Genomic DNA, 20037 nt, shown 5'->3' on the forward strand with positions numbered 1-20037 from the left:
TGAGAAGCAACGAGCCGATTCCATCTGGGGCGGAGCTAACGAGCCGAGGGCGTGTCACTCCCCGCCGGATCTACGCAGCCACTTGCCGGATGTGAGGTCAGATGCGCCCCCAGCCTGAGCAGACAAGTCACCATCTCCGAGCGCTGTGACCTTCCCGCATCTCTGGACCGGACCGAGTCGATTCTGCCTCGAGCCCAGGTGCACCTGGAGCCATCGATTCTGCCTTTCCTTGCCATCAATCCCCGTGTGAGTCAGCCTTTTGTCCCGTCTATCTGTCGTCTGTTGGGAATAATATAAGAGTGTGTCTAAGTGCTTGTCTTTCTATGCTGTACCTCTTGTAGTTGTAATCTAACCTTCCGCCTTAATATAACCTCCTCCGGAGGTCTTGAGAACTGAACCCTGGGTGTCGTGTCATTTGAAACCCAGCCGTGTGTCCTTTTCCTTTATTGCCTTTATTGACCTAGCGTAGCGCGATTAGTCAACGTTCGAGTATAATCGGGTAACTTGTGCAGACGTGGTCATACCAAAACCGCTCGGTAAATAACATCTAAGCCACGTCTGTAACAATATTAAGTAAGATAAAAAGGTGTTTGGTTTTAAAAATTTGTTTAATTTATTGTACTTCTTCCTATGTTTTGTGTGTTTCATATGTATATTTTGTTGAGTGGTGTTTCATATGAATGCTAGACTTGTTGAGTGGTGTTTTACAAGACGAAAACAAACTAAGTGTTGAAATGCATCCCCCCATAATTACACTAATTCTTATGGGAAAAATTCCCAGCTATCAGTCGTTTCGTTACAAATCCAACTTTTCCTGGACGTATCTTGGACGTATAGGCTAACCCCCGCTCCAGCAGGGAAAATGGCCTTAAAATGCATGTTGTGTGTTGTTGTATCTTGGACGTATAGTGAGGACCCCAAGGTGTGTATACAACAAGAACGAGGCGTGTATACAAATAAACGCACATTTACATTTTTTTCTTTTTGAGGATACATTAAGTGAAAAACTTACCGATCAGATCTAGTAATTAACAGTTTTTCAATTTTGAATGGAGTTTCCAGTTAACATGTAAACAAACAAACAAACAAAAAAACAGCAACAGGTGTTAGTGGTTAATCGCCACGGCATATGTTTGAGGCCAACCCAGGAGCCATATAGGCCACAAATCAAATATATGATGCATATAGGGCACTGGGGAAGCAGGGGTTCAAAAATTCCAGGAAAAATATATAGATCGTATGCATAGAAATTCCAGGAAATACATAAATAGTACATATAATAGAAGCCAAACTTTCATGCCCAACTTTGATAAAAGCCCAACTTTCAGTCATGTAATGTCAGCATATGATTCTCAAGTGATTTGGCAGGTAGGATTTCAGAACTCTGTACTGGGAAATGTGAAAAGACATACCTTGTCATCAGCTTTGATTGCTCGAAGCTTGAATCGCAGCTGGAATCGCAAGAAGTTGTTTGTGCCCACAGGTTGCAGTTCAAGCAGACGGCAAAGAGCCATTAGCTGGGGCCGCACCAAGTGGTCTAGAGTCAGTTCATCCTCAAAAAGTTTAGAGAAATGTAAGATTTCTTTCTTGGTGGGTTGTTCACCAGAGGTACGCACCTAAGCACAAGGAAGAGATACTGGAAAACACATTGGTGCTTTCAGCTTTTAACATGAGGTATATATTGAAAAACCAACAAAGCAAACATAACTGTGATAAATGCTAACGGGTATAGTAATAATGCAGGAGAGAAAATTGGGTTCACTTATACATGCAACATAATACTTGCCAAAAATAGATAAAACAACATGAATTCAAATGATAAGCCCTTAAACTGCAAGGCACTCAACGATATATATACAGTATATTATATATATTATATGTTATATATACACACATATGTATATATATATATATATATATATATATATACAAGCCACAGAGCTTGATTGATTTAGCTTGATTTAGCTGAGGATAATGACTGTACCTGAGTTGCTGTGTTTCCATGATTTACACCAATCATAATACTGTTGCGAATATGGAATTTGGCCTCCATATCCGCTTGTAAATATTCCCCTATTTCCCCAATACTCCCCAACTATCCCCAATCCCCCATTCCCTAGTCCCATTGCCGGTAAATAACACTCTGTAGAACCGACCTTCCCCTTTTTCCCCCATTAAATGTCGTGCCCAGGTCCACCGCATCACACGTAGACAACTTTCGGACATCTTGCTAGTTATTCTTAGTCTATGTCAGTTAAGGACTCGTTTCCATTAATTATGACTCTTCGTTGCACCAGAATGTGATTATATGGCACCAGTAGTGAGTTTAGGACCTTTCCCATACCTCCTTCCATCTTCTTCCCCAAACAACAACAACAACAACAACAACAACTACAGCTACAACAACAACTACAACCACGGCGCGCGGGGGGAGTGTGCGTCCTCCCACCAGCTCGGTTAGCCGCCATGACCATGCGCTCCACGGGGTTACCACGAAGGGGCTGGCTGTCAGCTCCTCGTCAAGGGCGGAGCCTGGTAAACCCCCCGCACGCACCCAATGAGAAGCAACGTGCCGATTCCACGAGGCGGAGCTAACGAGCCGAGGGCGTGTCACTCCCCGCCGGATATACGAAGCGACTCACCGGATGTGAGGTCAGATGCGCCCCCAGCTTGAAGAAGAGCAAGTCACTACCTCCGAGCGCTGCGACCTCCCTGCATGCTGCATCTCTGGACCGGACCGAGCCGATTCTGTCCCTGAGCCCAGGTGCACCTGGAGCCATCGATCCTGCCTTTCCTAGCCATCAATCCCCGTGTGAGTCAGCCTTTTGTCCCGTTTATCTGTCGTCTGTTGGGGTTAATATAAGATTGTGTCTAAGTGCCTATCTTCCTTTGCTGTCCCTCTTGTAGTTGTAATCTAACCTTCCGAACGAATATAATCTCCTCCGGAGGTCTTGAGAACCGTATCCCTGGTGTCGAGTCATTTTAATCCCAGCCGTGTGTCTTTTCCTTCATTGACCTAGCGTAGCGCGATTAGTCAACGTTCGGGTATAATCGGGTAACTTGTGCAGACGTGGTCATACCAAACCGCTCGGTAAATAACATCTAAGCCACGTCTGTAACAATTGGTGTCGAGGAGTGGAATTCGGACCCGGGACTAAATTTATTAGGCCCAAATTTGTAGTAGAGTCGATTCGGAGCGCGTTTCCCGCGCGAAATTATAACGGCGAAATTTGAATTTGTTATACGGAAATAAAAACCCGAATTTTGAAAGTCGCGCTATGGCAGACCAAGACAGCTGGGGTCCGGTAGTGGAGAGTGAGGCAGGGTCGGTCCAGGACCAAATTGAGGGACATGAGGAGAGCGAAGCAGTGAGGGTAGCAGACGCACAAAATAGCGTCGTTGCGCCCGACGTTGCGGGCGCGCAAAATGGCGCCTCGCAAGTGCGCGCGGTAGCCGAGCCCGCTGTATCAACGGGCTTTAACATGCAGCCGATTGACATGCAGGCCCTCATTGCGCAGCTACAGGCAGCTGTACAGATGAGTATGGGGAGCCAAATTGAGCGATTGGGTGAGCGGTTGGGAAACCAAATTGTGGGAATGAGGGCTGATAGTGAGCGATTGGAGGGCCAAATGGGGGTAATGGGAAACCAAATGGGGGTAATGAGGGCCGAAGCGAGGGGTACTGGTGAGGGATTAGACAATAATTTTAGGGGATTAGACAATAATTTTAGGGGATTAGACAATAATTTTAAGGGATTAGACGAGAAATTTGGGAAATTAGACAATAGATTAGGGGAAATACAGGAGGGGTTAATGGGGGTAGAAAACAGAATGGCCGCTCAAGAGAATCAAATGGAAGGGATGCAAAAGGGGTTAGAGGGGGTAGAAAATAGAATGGCTGCCCAGGAGAATCAGATAGAGGGAGTGAAAAATGGGTTAGAGGGGTTAGAAAACAGTATGGAAGGCAAATTGAGGGACATGAGGGACCAAGCGGAAAGGGAAGTTAACCAAATGGGGCAGCAGATAGAGGGGGTCAGAATGGGGGTAGAAACTAAACTGGATGCTCACAGGGAGGAAATGGAGCAGATGAGGGTGGCATCTGGGCAGGAGATTTTTTTTTTTTTTTTTTTTTTTTTGTATACAAGATCGAGGCTCGTGAAAGAGCGAAAATTAATCACACAGAAAGACAAACAGACACATAAAACAAATAACATCGGGAGCGGTAGACAAGATGGGGAGAGAGGGGGAAGGACACAAACACAACATTTGAGAGCAGGGACCGAGAGACATGAAGACATCGAGAGATCTGTGGGAGGGAGAGGGCTTTGGGGGGGAGGCATGTGAAGGGGGGAGGCATGTGAAGGGGGGGAGGCATGTGAAGGGGGGGGGGGGGGGTGGGAGAGGTATAAACATATGGACACTGCCAGGATTTCCAGGAAATAAGTTGGAATTTCAAATAAGGTGGATCTGGGGTGAATTAGTGGGGGTAGAAAAGATCAAGGTTATGGATGGGGGAAGATAAGAGATGGTGGTGAACAGCTGTTTTAAAGACCTGGAGGGAGGAGAGGGATTGAAGGGAGTGTGGGAGTTTATTCCACAGGCGGGATAAAAGAGGAATGAAAGAGTGAAGGTGAGCAGAGAGCCGAGATTTCGGCAGTTTAACCATCAGAGGGTTGCTGGCAGATCTTGTGCGACCTGTAGGAATATTTGGGGGACAGAGCACGGAGAGAGCTGGGGGAGCAAGGCCGGAGAGGAGTCGGTAGAAGACAGAAAGACCACCTACCTGCCTGCGGTGAGTGAGTGAAAGGCCCTCAGAGATAGCTTCATCGCGGGAGATTCCAATGATTTTGAAAGCTTTGGATTCAACAGCGTGAAGCCGAGCCAGGTGTGAGGCAGGAGCACCAGCCCATAGGGGAGAACAGTATTCCATTGAGCTGCGGATGAAAGCCTTGTATGTGGTGAGGAGCTCAGGTGTGCCGAGGAAGGACTTCGCACGACGGAGGATGCCCAGTCGGCGACTGGCTTTGGAGGCCAGCTTGGAAATGTGGTTTTCCCAAGAAAGATCATGGCAGATAGTGAGACCCAAAAGCTTGAGTGACAGAACTTCTTGGAGAGGATTGTTGAGAAAGTAGATGGGAGGGTTGTCCAGTCGATCTTTTCGGAGAGACATAGTAAGAGAGTGAGATTTGGCAGGATTGAAAGACATGTTCCACTTGTTTGACCAGTCTGTGATTTTGTCCAGGTCTTCAGAGAGTGAGGAGGCTGCAGACTGCCTATCTGAGGGAAGAGGAATGGAGCGGCAGAGAGTGGAGTCATCAGCAAAGAGATAGAGAGGATTTTCCAGAGAGTCAGAGAGATCATTGATAAAGACCAGAAAAAGCACAGGGCCCAGCACACTTCCTTGGGGAACTCCAGCCTGAACAGGAAGGGGAGATGAGAGAAATCCATTCAGGGCCACACGTTGACTACGACCAGAGAGGAAGTCCGCAAGCCATGCATGGAGATTTCCATGGATACCATAGGAGGAGAGTTTGGTGAGCAGAGCTGGGTGCCAGACCATATCAAAGGCCCTTGATATGTCAAGGGAGACAGCTCTGATTTCCTGTTTGGCATTCAGGACCTCCATCCATTGTTGAGACAGCAGAAGCAGCATGTCCAGAGTAGAGTGACCTGGTCTGAAACCAAATTGATGATCAGAGATCAAGCCATTGGAGAAGAGGAAAGATTTCATATCCGAAGCAATGATGGATTCCATGACTTTGCTGATAATTGGGAGCAGGCTGATTGGTCTGTAGTTGCAAGGATCTGTTTTTGCACCTTTTTTGTGTAAAGCGGTAATGTTAGCTGATTTCCAGGATGCTGGCAGATGACCTTGAGCAAAAGATAGGGTGAAAAGAACAGAGAGAGGGTGAGATAGAGCGGCAGAGCAGGATTTTAGGACCCGTGGGCTGATGCCGTCTGGTCCAGTTGCAGAATCAGAGTCGAGGTTTGACAAAAACTCCTCCACCTTGTCAGGAGAGAAGGACACAGAGTCCAGGAGCATTTGGGTTCGACTGGGAAAGGTGGGAACAGAGAGAGATGGGTTTGGGACTAAGGATTTCGAGGCGAACACAGAGTTGAGGCATTCGGCTTTGTCACGTGCGATGTCAACTGTGTGGCCATTTGAGGTAAGGGAGGGGATGGAGGGGGAACAAACACCAGAAACGGATTTGACCAGACGCCACCAGGATTTGGAGGAAGGAGACAGGTTTGAGAGTTCATTCTTGAGTGAGGAGAGATAGTGCTTCCTGGCACTCCTGAGGGTAGACACACACTTGTTCCGAGCTTGGTGGAAGGAACTGAGATTTCCTTCAGTTGGATTAGCCTTCCAAGAGGCAAAGGCAAGTTGTTTCAGGGCAACTGCCTCACCACAAGATTCAGTGTACCATGGACGGGAGGAAGGGTAAGACAATTGAAGGCGAGATGGGATAAATCTGTGCATGAGAGAGATCAGTTTGCTTTGGAAGAATTCCCAGGAAGAATTGATGTCAGAGGCAGTGGAGATCGGAGACCAATCCAGACGATTGATGGCTGCTTGAAGACCGTCCCAGTCGGCCTGAGTGAAATGCCAGACTCGTCGACGCTGAGGAGGCTCTCTGAGAATGGCCAGAGAGATGTCCACTTTGACAAGCACATGATCAGAAGAACCGATTGGAGCAGAAGAAGAGCAGCAGACATTAGCAGGGAAGTTTGTCATAACCAAGTCTAGAAGAGAAGATACTCCATTGGCTGAGATCCGGGTCGGGAAATTGACAGATTGTGTCAATCCCAGTGAGTCACAGAAGTCCTTTGCTGAGGTGCCATGACTAGTGAGAGAGGAACCCACACCCAACCAGGTGGCATGATGACAGTTGAAGTCACCACATATGAGGAAGAGAGAGTTGGGATGAGTGGATAGAAGTTGGTCCATGTTGTCAGACATTGAAATGTAGATGGAGTCATCACTGTTTGGGGGACGGTACAGAACACATATGAACAAAAGGTGGGAGCGGAGAGGAAGCCGTAACCAGAGGTACTCCTGCGGGTGAGGAGGAAAGAGAGCAGTGCAAGGAGAGTGAGGAAGAGAGTTTTTGACAAAGATAGCCACCCCACCACCAGGCCGAGGCTCAGGTCTATCATACCGGAGGAGGGAGTAACCAGGAAGAGATATTAAGGAATCAGAGACATCTTGAAGGAGGAAAGTCTCTGTTAAGCAGATCAAGTCTGGATTGTCAGAAGCAACCTGTATGGAGAGATCAGTCAGGTTTGAGCGAAGGCCCCGGATGTTTGAGGTCCATACCGTTAATGAAGAGAGAGGGGGAGCATCGGGTACAGGACAGGGGAGGGGAGGAGTAGGGTAAGATGAAGGATGAGAGGGGGAGGTAGGGAGAGCAGTTGATAGTGTTTCAGATGTTGCAGAAGAGTTCCAAGAAAGGGAAGGATGAGGAGGATGAAAGGTTTGCTGGTGAAGGGATGCGGCACAGTGAGGGGTTGTTTGAGGGGGGGCAGAGGAAAGTAGAAGGTTTGGGGGGGTGGAGGTATGAGATAGAAGGGAGACGAAGTGGGGAGGAGGCAGCTTGGAGGAGGAGGGTGGAGGAGAGAGAATTGGAGAGGAATGGTATGGGGGGAGAATTGAATGGGAGGGATTGGGGGGGAGTTTTGAAGGGGAGGAGTGAGGGGGGAGTTTAGGAGGGGAGGGGCAAGGGGGGAGTTTTGGAGGGAAGGGGAAAGGGGGGAGATCAGGAGTGGAGGGGCAAGGGGGGGGATTAGGAGGGGAGGGGCAAAGGGGAAGTTTAGGAGGGGAAGGGCAAGGGGGGAGTTCAGGAGTGGAGGGGCAAGGGGGGAGTTTAAGAGTGGAGGGGCAAGGGGGAAGTTTCGGAGTGTAGGTGCAAGGGGGGGGATTTGGATGGGATGGGCAAGAGGGGAGTTTAGAAAGTGGATGATTAATGAAAGACGAACATTGATAACAAATTGGGTTTGTTGTGATTTTCAAGTTAGCAATCCGGTTCAGGATGATGGAGGAGGGATGGAATGAATGTGAATTTAGACCATGTAGTGAGGGAGACGTATAAGATATTGAATTTCTTTTTTTTGAAGTGGAATGAGTTGGAGAGGAAATTGAGAAAAGCCTTTTAAATAGGAAGAAAAACAGCGTGTTGTAATATACCACTGAATAAAAAACAGAAGGGGAAAGGTTTAACATATTTAAAAATATTTAAACAGAACTATGAACAATCTTATATGCACAAAAATACCAACGGGGGGAGAGCCGAGAGGGACCACCACGAGTCACGTGAACAGGGCAAACGGTGGATGGCAAGGAGATAATGGGGGTGGGGCGAACAGCACACCTGGACAGAAAATACAGGATGAGATGCAAGTGATGGGAGAGGAGATCAGAAGAGGAGTGAGTGAGGAGGTCGGAGGAGTGCGCGAGGAGGTGAGGCACTGTAAGGAGCGCATGGAGAAGGAGGTGAGAAAGGGGACTGTAAAATTGCAAGGGGGTATAGAGGAGTTGACGCTGGGAGTAGAACAACTGACAGTGGGACAAAAGGAGTTGGGGGACCAGGTAAAGAAGAACACAGCAGTAATAGGAGGGTTAAAAGCGACACAAAACGACATAAAAAACGACTTAATAGCGACAAAGAGGGAATGTCAGATGGTACGTGAGGGACTGACAACGAGGTTGGACGAGGTGATAGAGGTAATGGAGACGAAGGACCGGCAGGTGAGGACGCACATGGAAACGGTCAAGGTAGCCTTAGAGGATGAGCTTGAGGAGACGTACCGAGGAATAAAAGAGGTGAAGCACAAATTAGAAGAAGTGGAAGAAGGGATGAGCGAAATTAAGAAGCGACGGAGAGGGGATAAGAAAGAGATAAAAGAGGAGATAAAAGAATTGGTCCAAAGTCTGTGTTTGGATCGTGATGATGTGCTCATTAACCGGATGAGGGATTCGCAGGTGATGGAGGAGAAGCGAAGAGGAAGAGGACCCGGTGTAAGTGGTGACCAATATGGTCGTGCGTATGATGCGCCAGGGGATTTAAGGAGCTTGGGGGTCGAGATGGACCCGGGTGTTCGTGAGAGGCCGTTGGTGAAGTGTGCGACAGGTCTGGTGTGCGAAAGAGGAGGTGTGCGAGAAAGTCCGACTCTGGGGTGTGTGAGGAAAAAGTGCGTGCCAAGGAGTGAGGGTGCTGGCGAGAATGAGTCGGTCGTAGCGCGTGTGCGAGGGAGCACATGGAAGCGCGGTGTGGTGAGTGTTACAGAGGGTGTAACGGGAGAGTGTGCGCGAGAAAGGTGTGTAACGGACAGGTGCATGAGGAAAGAGTGCGCTGTCAAGAGTAAGGGTGAGTGCGCTGTCAAGAATGGAGGTGAGAGTAGTAAGAGTGACAAGGAGAGTGAGTTGGTTGTGACAGGTGAGCGAGGATGTACACCTGGGATGGAAGGATGCACACCTGGAATGGTAGAGCGTGAGTGGGAATGCACGCTGGAGTTGGTAGTGAGGCACGTGGTTGGGTGTGCGAATGAGAGCACACCTGTGATTGTCACAGAGGAGGTGACAGAGGAGGGGGTGCGAAGAGGTGTATTGGTGAGGTGTGCGAGCAACGAATGTGTGCCAAAGTGTTCGGTGGTCAGGTGTGTGACCAAGTCTGTGAGTGGAATGAGAGTACCTGGGTGTGTAAGGAAAGGTATGAGGAGCATAGAAACGGCTGGAGGTGTGAGCAAGGAACGGGCTGCGGGGTGTAAGCATGCAGGTGAAGCATCGACGTTAGACGGGGTAGAGTCTAGAACGACTTATAGCCGAATCGGGCCCTCGGTGCGTGCCGGGCCTCGCTTTGAACGGCTGCGACCGTGCTCCACAAGGCGGAGCTGGCAGCCCGATAGAAAGGGTCGTCATGGCGACCACTTTTTGGTGAAACGTGCCGGCAGGTCGAGAGCGGGACATTGGATGGCTCCGTACCGAGATGGTGCGTGGGACCTCGGCCCGGGTAAGCCCCCGACCCTGCCCCGAATGCCGGACGCATCCAGCCGCCGGCACAAAACAACCAGCATCCATTGCTTGGCTTTACGAAGCCGGGCTTTGGACAGGAATTGGCGCACCGAGAGGCATTAGTGAGTAGACTGGGTGATGAGGTTAGTGTTTTGGACCCAAAATTAGAGAAAAACAAAATTTGATGATTGGCAAGGGATTGGCAGTAGTGATTGGCAGATGATGGGTAGTGATTGGCAAATTTTTAATTTGTTGAAATTTGATGTGCAAAATTGGTAGTGAGCGATGGGCCCGGTGGGTAAGGGTGGCATCCCTGCCACCCTTCCCATGTGGGGGCAAAGGAGCAATAGCTTATGGGGTTGATGGCAGTGGAAACTAGCCCGGGTGGGTTAGGTTATTAGTAGGGATCTAGAAGAGATTGACATTAGGTAACGTTAAGTTTAGTTAGTGACTGATACCTGTAGTGGGGACGCAGGTAGATTAGTGTGGATGATGACGAGGGAGCGCAATAGTTTAAAGGGACGACTGGGAAGCGCAAGTTTCAGAAGGGAGTAGTTAGCTGAGATGATGCCGTGTGTGTGAGAATTGAACAGGTGTGATTGCACAGGTGTGCAACTGGACAGGTGTGTGGAGCAGTGTGTGAGTAATGAGTGTTGTGGATCAGCGCGAATGCGCTTGGGGAGAGAAGGGTGCAGGTGGCACCAGGTGTGAGAGCACAGGTGTGCCAGTACAGGTGTGTGGAGAGAGTTGGAGTAAGTGGTACGGAGTGGTGTGCATGGTGCGAAGGTGTGGATGGGGGAAGAGTGGACCCCTATCACGGATACCCGGGGCGGGTAGTGTAAGTGTTAGGTAGAGGGTACAGGTAAATTGTGGTTGGATATTGGCATTTGTGGTGCGGTTGCAGAATGGTGTTGTGAATGGGTGCATTAGTGTTGTGGAAATGGCTGGGCGTGTAGCCTGTTAGTGTGTGTAGTTGGTTGGGCACTCCACCACTGTGAGGATGTCGGCCAGGTGAGGCCGCAGGTGGGCTCTGGGAGCCGGTAGTTGTGAGTGGGTGCCTGAGGATCCCGGGTGTGGATCGGGCAGCCCAGTGCCAGAGAGGGCACCGAGTGGGGAGAGCGCCAGAGGGCCTTCCCCAGGTAGTTAGGTTAGGGTAAGGAGCAGGTAAGCTCGGAGGCAACCGCAGTGGTGGAGGTGTGCAGGTGGGTAGACCCGCTGGGAGAGGTACACGCCACAGCCCAGAAATTGTGCGAGGGCACCGGGAGAGGAATCGGGGGAGTGAGACCCCAAATTGAAAAGCACCACAGTTGGCCAATGGGAATTGGTTTTTAGAACCCATAGTGTAAGAGGGCCAATAGTTTGGCCGGAGAAAGACCCCGGGTAGTGTAAAGTTGTTAAAGTCATTTAGGAAATAGTTAGGATTGATGAACCTGTCGCACCATACGCAGCCACTTACCTGTGGTGATGATGATGACGCCACACCTGTGTTTTCTTTGTTTTGTTGCAGGAAATGAAATTGCTGTGTGGATTGTGAGACGCATCACGACGTGGATGAGACATTGGGGTGATTCCATCTCTCCCTCCCTAGGAGGGACTGATGATGAATTGGTAATGGCAAATTGTGATGTTGAGTTGGAGATGGCAAATTTTGATGAGAGTTGAAAATGGCAAATTTGATTGGTTAGGAGGGAGCGAAGACGAATTTGGTTTATGGGAGGAACGGGGAAGACAGTAGGGATGTTTGTTGATTTGTAAAATAGATGTTTATGGGTAGTGTTGTGTTTTGTGGATACAGTAAGGGGTAAGGGAGGGGCCATGTAGGTTACCTGGTGGGGGGGGGGGGGGGGGGAGCGTACGGTAGGAACGTACCTGTCTCACCTGGTTCCCATGTGCCCCCAGTGTGCATTACCTTGCATTGCGTGCACTTTTGCGCCCTTACCACCTTACTCACTTGTCTGCTTCTTTTGTCTCCCACCTCCGAGGATCTGGCTTTGGGGTAGAGAGAGAGGAGAGAGAGGTGCTGGCTTCGCAGTTGTGGGCCTGCACTTTCGCCGTTTGCTGCTTGGATCGATACACCATATGGACCGCAATGTTTGTGGCCACCCACAATGGACCGCAGCTCTTTTGCGGCCAAGCACCACCCGTGGAAGGACCTATGGGTCAACGTGGCACCTATGCCAAACAGGTGAACCACTAACAGTTGGCCCCCTGACGGCCACAATAAAGAAATGGACGCGGTTGGCGCCTTTCTTTATTTTTAAAAAGAAGTAAGAAGGCCAAGTGCACCACACGAAGGCAAGACCAGCGGCAGAACATCGGCCGGCTGCGACACCACACAATGATTCATAAACACTTTATTGGTGCACCGGATGGTGCTCACTGTGTGATGGGGTGGTGCTTGATGCTTGGAAGGGGTGCTCTGCACATTATTAAAGGCCGTAGGCCACAGAGCACTCGTGGGTTGGTGTATCGATGCTAGCATGCGTGCTCTCTCTATGCATAACATCTGCATGTGTTCCTCCAAAAACAGGTCCTGGATCGTAGTGTAAATATCAGCGTAGTCTTGTGTAAATAATGCTCCCTACCGGCTGTATGTTTAGTTTGAGGATTCTTTCCGGATTCGGTTATCCTGTGGGTGTGTTTCTGTGAGGAGAAGGGTGCAACGTCGCAGGGGGACATATTTACTCATTTGTGAATATCTGTAAAACTGTCGCACTCAGGGTAGAGTTAATAGTAGAGGGAACTACATTGCGTGCCACACTAAAGTAGGTAAAAATTTATCGGGTCGGGACGCCCCGAGGGTAGAGAAGGGTGCAATGTTGCGAATATGGAATTTGGCCTCCATATCCGCTTGTAAATATTCCCCTATTTCCCCAATACTCCCCAACTATCCCCAATCCCCCATTCCCTAGTCCCATTGCCGGTAAATAACACTCTGTAGAACCGACCTTCCCCTTTTTCCCCCATTAAATGTCGTGCCCAGGTCCACCGCATCACACGTAGACAACTTTCGGACATCTTGCTAGTTATTCTTAGTCTATGTCAGTTAAGGACTCGTTTCCATTAATTATGACTCTTCGTTGCACCAGAATGTGATTATATGGCACCAGTAGTGAGTTTAGGACCTTTCCCATACCTCCTTCCATCTTCTTCCCCAAACAACAACAACAACAACAACAACTACAGCTACAACAACAACTACAACCACGGCGCGCGGGGGGAGTGTGCGTCCTCCCACCAGCTCGGTTAGCCGCCATGACCATGCGCTCCACGGGGTTACCACGAAGGGGCTGGCTGTCAGCTCCTCGTCAAGGGCGGAGCCTGGTAAACCCCCCGCACGCACCCAATGAGAAGCAACGTGCCGATTCCACGAGGCGGAGCTAACGAGCCGAGGGCGTGTCACTCCCCGCCGGATATACGAAGCGACTCACCGGATGTGAGGTCAGATGCGCCCCCAGCTTGAAGAAGAGCAAGTCACTACCTCCGAGCGCTGCGACCTCCCTGCATGCTGCATCTCTGGACCGGACCGAGCCGATTCTGTCCCTGAGCCCAGGTGCACCTGGAGCCATCGATCCTGCCTTTCCTAGCCATCAATCCCCGTGTGAGTCAGCCTTTTGTCCCGTTTATCTGTCGTCTGTTGGGGTTAATATAAGATTGTGTCTAAGTGCCTATCTTCCTTTGCTGTCCCTCTTGTAGTTGTAATCTAACCTTCCGAACGAATATAATCTCCTCCGGAGGTCTTGAGAACCGTATCCCTGGTGTCGAGTCATTTTAATCCCAGCCGTGTGTCTTTTCCTTCATTGACCTAGCGTAGCGCGATTAGTCAACGTTCGGGTATAATCGGGTAACTTGTGCAGACGTGGTCATACCAAACCGCTCGGTAAATAACATCTAAGCCACGTCTGTAACAATACAAACAATTATTTTGCACAAATGTATTTGTAATGTTTGTGATATTACATTTTTATAGGCAATTTAGGTTGACAAAAAAAATAAAATAAAAAAGAACCCCTCAGCACATACATAAGGGAGGGGTAGGTGCAGACTGGAAGTTTGGGAAGATTACACCTTACCACCACGTAATTCAAAACACCTCACCAACACGTAATTCAAAAACATCTCACCACCACATAATTCAAAACACCTCACCACCACATAATTCAAAACACCTCACCACCACATAATTCAAAACACCTCACCATCACGTAATTCAAAACACCTCACAGCCACGTTATTAAAAACACTTCACAACCACGTGATTCAAAACACCTCACAGCCACGTTATTAAAAACACTTCACAACCACGGAAACAAAAGTTTGAGGGAGTAGTTCAGTGACAATGATGATCACTCTGATCACTCTGATCACTCTGACTCTCTGCTCATGGATCACTCTGACCTGCTCATGGTCACTCTGACCACTGGTCACACATGGTCACTCTGACCTGCTCTGCTCATGGATCACTCTGCTCATGGATCACTCTGACCTTAGCAGGGGAGGCCAGGCCGAGTACCTCTGCAGATGCTGGGTTGGCAGGGGAGACTCATTAGATGAGGATTGAGTTGGGATATTTTTGGAACCCATGAGAGCACGTGGGAGAGGCTGCTCCACATAGGTGCACAGGAGCACAAGATAAGGGGGAGGAGGGGAATAGCATTAGTTTAGAATGGGAGAGTAGTATTAGGATAGTTCTGCCCACATGAGGGTACTATAAATAGTTGCAATAGTGAACGAGAACGGCACTCGGTAGAGCGCATACTACCGCCAGGCTGAACAGTTTCGGTTTTGCATCCCACTGATAGGCCAGATCTGGATTTGGACCTGAACCAAAATCTAATCGGCTTGTTCTTGTCACCTAACCAACTCATCGCCCAAGTTTAGTCATAAGTCATCCATAACATTTTTTAAATATCATGTTATATATCGTTTTTCATCCGATCTCTCAATGGTGAGGAATCAATTAAGAAATTAAATAATTCTCGTATCTGAATCCATATTCAGATCTTCGCCAAAATTGAATCAAGTCTTCCTTGTCACTCACCCAACCTCTCCACCAAGTTTCATCCAAATCCGTCCACAACCTTTTGAGATATCTTACTATATATCGTTTTTGGCCCCATCTCCCAATGGTGAAGAATCACTTTTAAAAAAATTATACTAGCCGGATCCGGATCCAGATCTTCACCAAAACCTAATCATTTCGTCCTTGTCACATACACTACCTCTCTGCCAAATTTTGTCCAAATCTGTCCACAACTTTTTGAGATATCTTGTTCACAGGCAGATCAATCGAATCACCCTGTTGTTTCATTACAACTTTTTGAGATATCTTGTTCACAGACAGACAGACCGACAAACAGACAAGGGTGAAAATATAACCTCCATCCACCTTTGGTGGCAGAGGTAATAATGAAAAGAAAATAATAGTGCATCGGGAAAAGCACTAGATTAGTTTACTGGGAGTAATAATAATAATAATAATGGTAGGATTAGGTTAGCTTAATGGTAGAGACATCGTGGGTTAGAGACAATGGACATGTGGTGGGTACGTAGCTAGATTAGCGACGTAGAGTTAAAAGGAATGTACGTAGTGCAAGTGATGACGGGGTGAGCATGAGATAGCCAGTGGGAATTAATTCGGTAGATGGTTCAAGTGGATGAATGGAAATGTGAGTGAGTAGAAGTAGAATGAATGCGGAACAACAGCCCGGGTGCGAATGTAGAATGGAGTGAATGGTGCAAAGGAATGATTGAGAGGGAGTGAATCCCACCTAATGAAACAAAGGGCTAGTGGAGAGATTAGTTAGAGGGATGTAGTCAAATTTACAATGGATGTTGTTCTGCAGTTGTTGCCATGAGCCGATGCCACCACTTCACACCTCTCTCACCTGGATACTGTGGAATCCAAAGCTTTATACATCGTTGGCATCATTCACAAATAAGCAGAAGCAGAAGTTGCTGCTCTATCATTGCAGACAGGTTGTTGGCCTCTCTTCACGTCTTGTTCCATCTTCTTCTTGAACCCTTCATCCCTCTCCATTACCTCCATTATGTGCACATTCTTCCAGCAAGCAACTCCTTTTGAAATTGCCAAAATCCAGGCTTAACGAACAGCTCAACTCCATTGTTCCTCTTTTCTCATGCTTGTGGAACCACCTCCCTGAGGCTGTTCAATCTAATTATTCCCTCCAAAGCTTTAAGTTGACAACTTACCACCACCTCAAGTTATCCTTCTTCCCTACCAAACACCATGACGAGTCTTATCAACCCTCACCTACCTCTCCTACCTCTCCTCATATATCTGCAGCCTGCTACATTTCCTTTCTTCTTCTCTTTTCTCTTCCTGTTCATTCATACCTTTGTTGAGTTCTCATGGTGTCTCACTGTCGATGCGTTGCCTTCTAACCTTGTTCTTCTATGAGCCAAGACTTTGAATAAATAAATAAATAAAAACGCTCAAGTTACTACCTTCTTTGTTCCAAAATGATGACCTGAATGATAAGCAGTATAAAATCAAGCTTGCATAGTCCATACAAATATCAGTCATACAAATGAATAAGCCAATACATGAATAAATGTCAAGATCGAATGGCTTACTCGCTGCAAAAAAGAAGAAAATTCATTTTTGACTTGGCCCACCACTGGCTTGTTGTGCATTGCTACCTCTAACATTGTATCTTGCAAAAACTTTGCCATCTGCATCTTCAACTTCAGCTCTCTCAAAAGACGCTCCTCCTGCGTAGGACAGAAAAAACACACAAAATGAATGGAGATGGCATCTACAACCCATAAAGCCGAGAGTTCACCAATAAATACTTAATCTAAAGCTATGAAGATGCAACTAGCTGCTTTATCAATAACTTACTCTATGAACGATAGAATACCTTTTTGGAAGAAGTCTCGAATGTTGAAGGCAACATGTTAGGGAAGAGCTTGATGGCAAAAGGAAGTAGAAACTCCATAAAAGGCACAATGATGAATATCAAAAAGGGCAAAAGTCGGAAGAGGTCTGCACATGTTCGCAAAAACTAAAGGCATACATGGAAATAAATATACGAGTCAAGTCTGAGCAAAAGCAAATACTGTAAACAAACATTTCATTGTCCGAATAATCTTTCAAATCATTGTCCAACAAATTTCATTCCTAGTATCCAAATAATGAAATGAAAACGACCAGAACTAGATATCTGCGATCACAAAGCGGTCGCCAAGGGTAAACCTCCCTAGGCACCTGCGATCCAATGATGGCCATAGTTTTTTTGGACCGCCCTATGACCTTGACCTTCGACATTTATGGATAGACTATAAATTAAGAAAATGTGTGCCCATCTACAATCTATCTACAAACCTCAACATCATGAAAAGTATTTAAGTTATGTACGAAAAGGTGTTTTTGTTAATCAAGTCACAATCCAAAAAAGTAGGTCGAGGACACTAATCAAATCTCAGGTGCACAACTTCAGTGCAGGTACACTATTATGATGCAAGAACATCTTGGGAGGCCAAACAGTCTTTGAGATCCCGCATTGACGATATTAAATGATGACACAAAAAACGCTTTTTTTTCAGATCACCATTTGACCTTGACCTTTAACTCTGAGGTGTGTGATGGAAATTGTGTGTTAATGCAGCTTGCTCTCGGTTATCTAGCGAGGGCAATTTTGTTACAAACAGACAAACCGTAGTCAAGTTATGGTGAAAAATGCTAAAATGCCTATAATTAGGTCATAACCTTAAACATAGGTCAAGTTCAAAAAATAGTCAATCCTGCATATTTTGAATTCCCATTGTTGCTGCAAAATTTAATTTTGTAAGTTCTAGCCAGCTCCGAGATACAGCTCGGACATTGGCAGAAAAAAAGGGAAGCAGAAAACAAAGACCTAAATGGTGGTTTAGTACTCATAGGGGTCTAAGAAATTCTGAGTTACCATTAAAAATTGGGTCACTAATTGTTGAAATCAACCTGACAACAGGTATGACCCTCCACCTATCATATCGGCTTATAGGGGGAAGCTTAATGAGAAAGTAAATGCATAATTTGCAACGTGCACAACTTAACGCTTTGCATTCAGGCTGAACAGTTAAATTTTTGTCTCATCAGACCACAGAATATTTTGCCTCATGCTCTCAGAGTCTTTCACGTGCCTTTTTGAAAACTCGAGGCGTGCTGTCATGTTCCGTTTTCTCTGGAATTGCTTCCTTCTGGCCAATCTCCCATAAAGCCTAGATTTGTGAAGTGCTGCAGAGACTGTTGTCCTTCGGGCAGGTTCTCCCATCTCAGCCATGGAGCAAGTTGTCTGGTCTCTTTGGATATGCTTTGGAGTACATCAAGTTACACCATTGTTATGTCAGCGTGAGGTTATTGTCTGGTTCAGCAGATCCAGTGGCTCCACAAACAACCTTGAAAGTGACAACGTTTTTCATTGGTTGGAAACAGCTGTTTTGACTAGGGACTCATCTAATGACTTTGTTAAAAAGAAATATAGTTTAAAAATTTTTTTTAAACGTGACATTTCTGTACTTGGGCGTGAGAGCATGGCCAGAGTTGAAAAAAACGTGAGTCTCACGCCAAATGTGTGAGAGTTGACAGGTAAGCAGTGCTACTGCACTTGACACAAAGAGCTCAGGACATACATTTTAACAACTATGCATGTTCAAACAGCATACTTCCTCGACTTCTTTAATACTAGGGCGTGCCCGTACGTGGGTGCAAAAAAACATGCGTGCAAACAACAACAACAAAAAAAAACTTTGAAACCACGTGGCAGTAACGACCACAGAACCCCCCCCCTCTATTTACATGAAATGGTTTGGTCCATTCGCAAAGCCAAAGCGAACGGCTTGCGAGTACGGTAGAACCCCCCCCCCCCCTCTATTTACATGAAATGGTTTGGTCCATTCGCAAAGCCAAAGCGAACGACCACAGAACCCCCCCCTCTATTTACATGAAATGGTTTGGTCCATTCGCAAAGCCAAAGCGAACGGCTTGCGAGTACGGTGACCATACCTTGGGAACCACTTGTCCGATTAATTTCAAACCTTGAAAAGGCACATCCTCGGGTCCCCAGCAATATACCTGGCAAGTTTCAAGTATATCGGACCGGTAGTTGTCGAGAAACAGCGGTCACAGACAAACACACACACACACACACACACACACACACACACACACACACACACACACACACACACACACACACACACACACACACACAGAGATTACTGGAATTATAGATAGATGCAGCACATGACTTTGGGTAGCATTATTTGCTGGGGGCGTAACTGCGGCACTGATACAATGCCCCCTGGAGGTTAAAGCAGGAATTTGTATTTCAGTCAAGCTGCGATGTACAACGTCCACCAAATAATGCCACCAGATGGGACGCCTAGTTCAACGTCCATCCGAGGGACAGCACACACTTAGATGCCTCGCTCTATCTGTGAGACAGCAGGATGACAGCTTATTCCTGGGCCAAGATTAGAATCCAGGATAGACAGTTCAGAGGAGAGTGTGTATTCCTCAAGAGTCTAGACCAGGGGTTCTTAACCTTTTTCCCTGTCAAGACCCCCAACGGATTGCCCACGATGTCCCCATACCCTCTTCGCCAGACTGTTGACTGACCAAGGCGCACCGAAGGTGCGCATAGCTAGGGGGGGACTGGGGACATGTCCCCCGATAATTTTTTTGATTTCTAGGTGCTCTGTGGTGCATTCTGAGGGGTGTTTTTACTTTAATTTCCTATTTTTTTGGATGAAAATTGGTGACTTATTACCCAGAAAATGGGCCAAGTTCGGGGATCTGCGCCTGGTTACCAGTCCCATTAGGTTCCAGTGTGACTTCAAAATATCTCAATAGCTTAGTTTTACATGTGGATAATTAGGAACAGAACAGGAAAGAAAATCATTAGGATTTCATCCCAATTTACTTCTTTGCTTGATAACAAAGAAACAAAACAAACTAAACTAAACTAAAACATGCAAGTTTTATGCAAGCCGTTTCACTAATCTAGTGAGATTGTTGCTGCTGTT

The 20037-nt window shown here is 47.2% G+C and overlaps 1 protein-coding gene across 2 annotated transcripts in view; it reads right to left on the bottom strand.

The window, feature by feature from the left end:
- The window catches only part of LOC137423296 (LETM1 domain-containing protein LETM2, mitochondrial), a 136580-nt gene that overhangs the window by 69782 nt on the left and 46761 nt on the right, over positions 1 to 20037 (bottom strand). For both annotated transcript variants that reach the window (XM_068110283.2, XM_068110284.2), the window contains exons 4-6: positions 16893 to 17036; positions 16606 to 16743; positions 1413 to 1616 (exon numbers count right to left, since the gene is read on the bottom strand). In XM_068110283.2, the coding sequence (XP_067966384.1) occupies positions 1413 to 1616; positions 16606 to 16743; positions 16893 to 17036 (486 nt within the window). The remainder of the gene's footprint in view (positions 1 to 1412; positions 1617 to 16605; positions 16744 to 16892; positions 17037 to 20037) is intronic.

This window comes from Myxine glutinosa, chromosome 3, assembly GCF_964187855.1.
Source record: "Myxine glutinosa chromosome 3, kmMyxGlut1.1, whole genome shotgun sequence".
NCBI lineage: Eukaryota > Metazoa > Chordata > Myxini > Myxiniformes > Myxinidae > Myxine > Myxine glutinosa.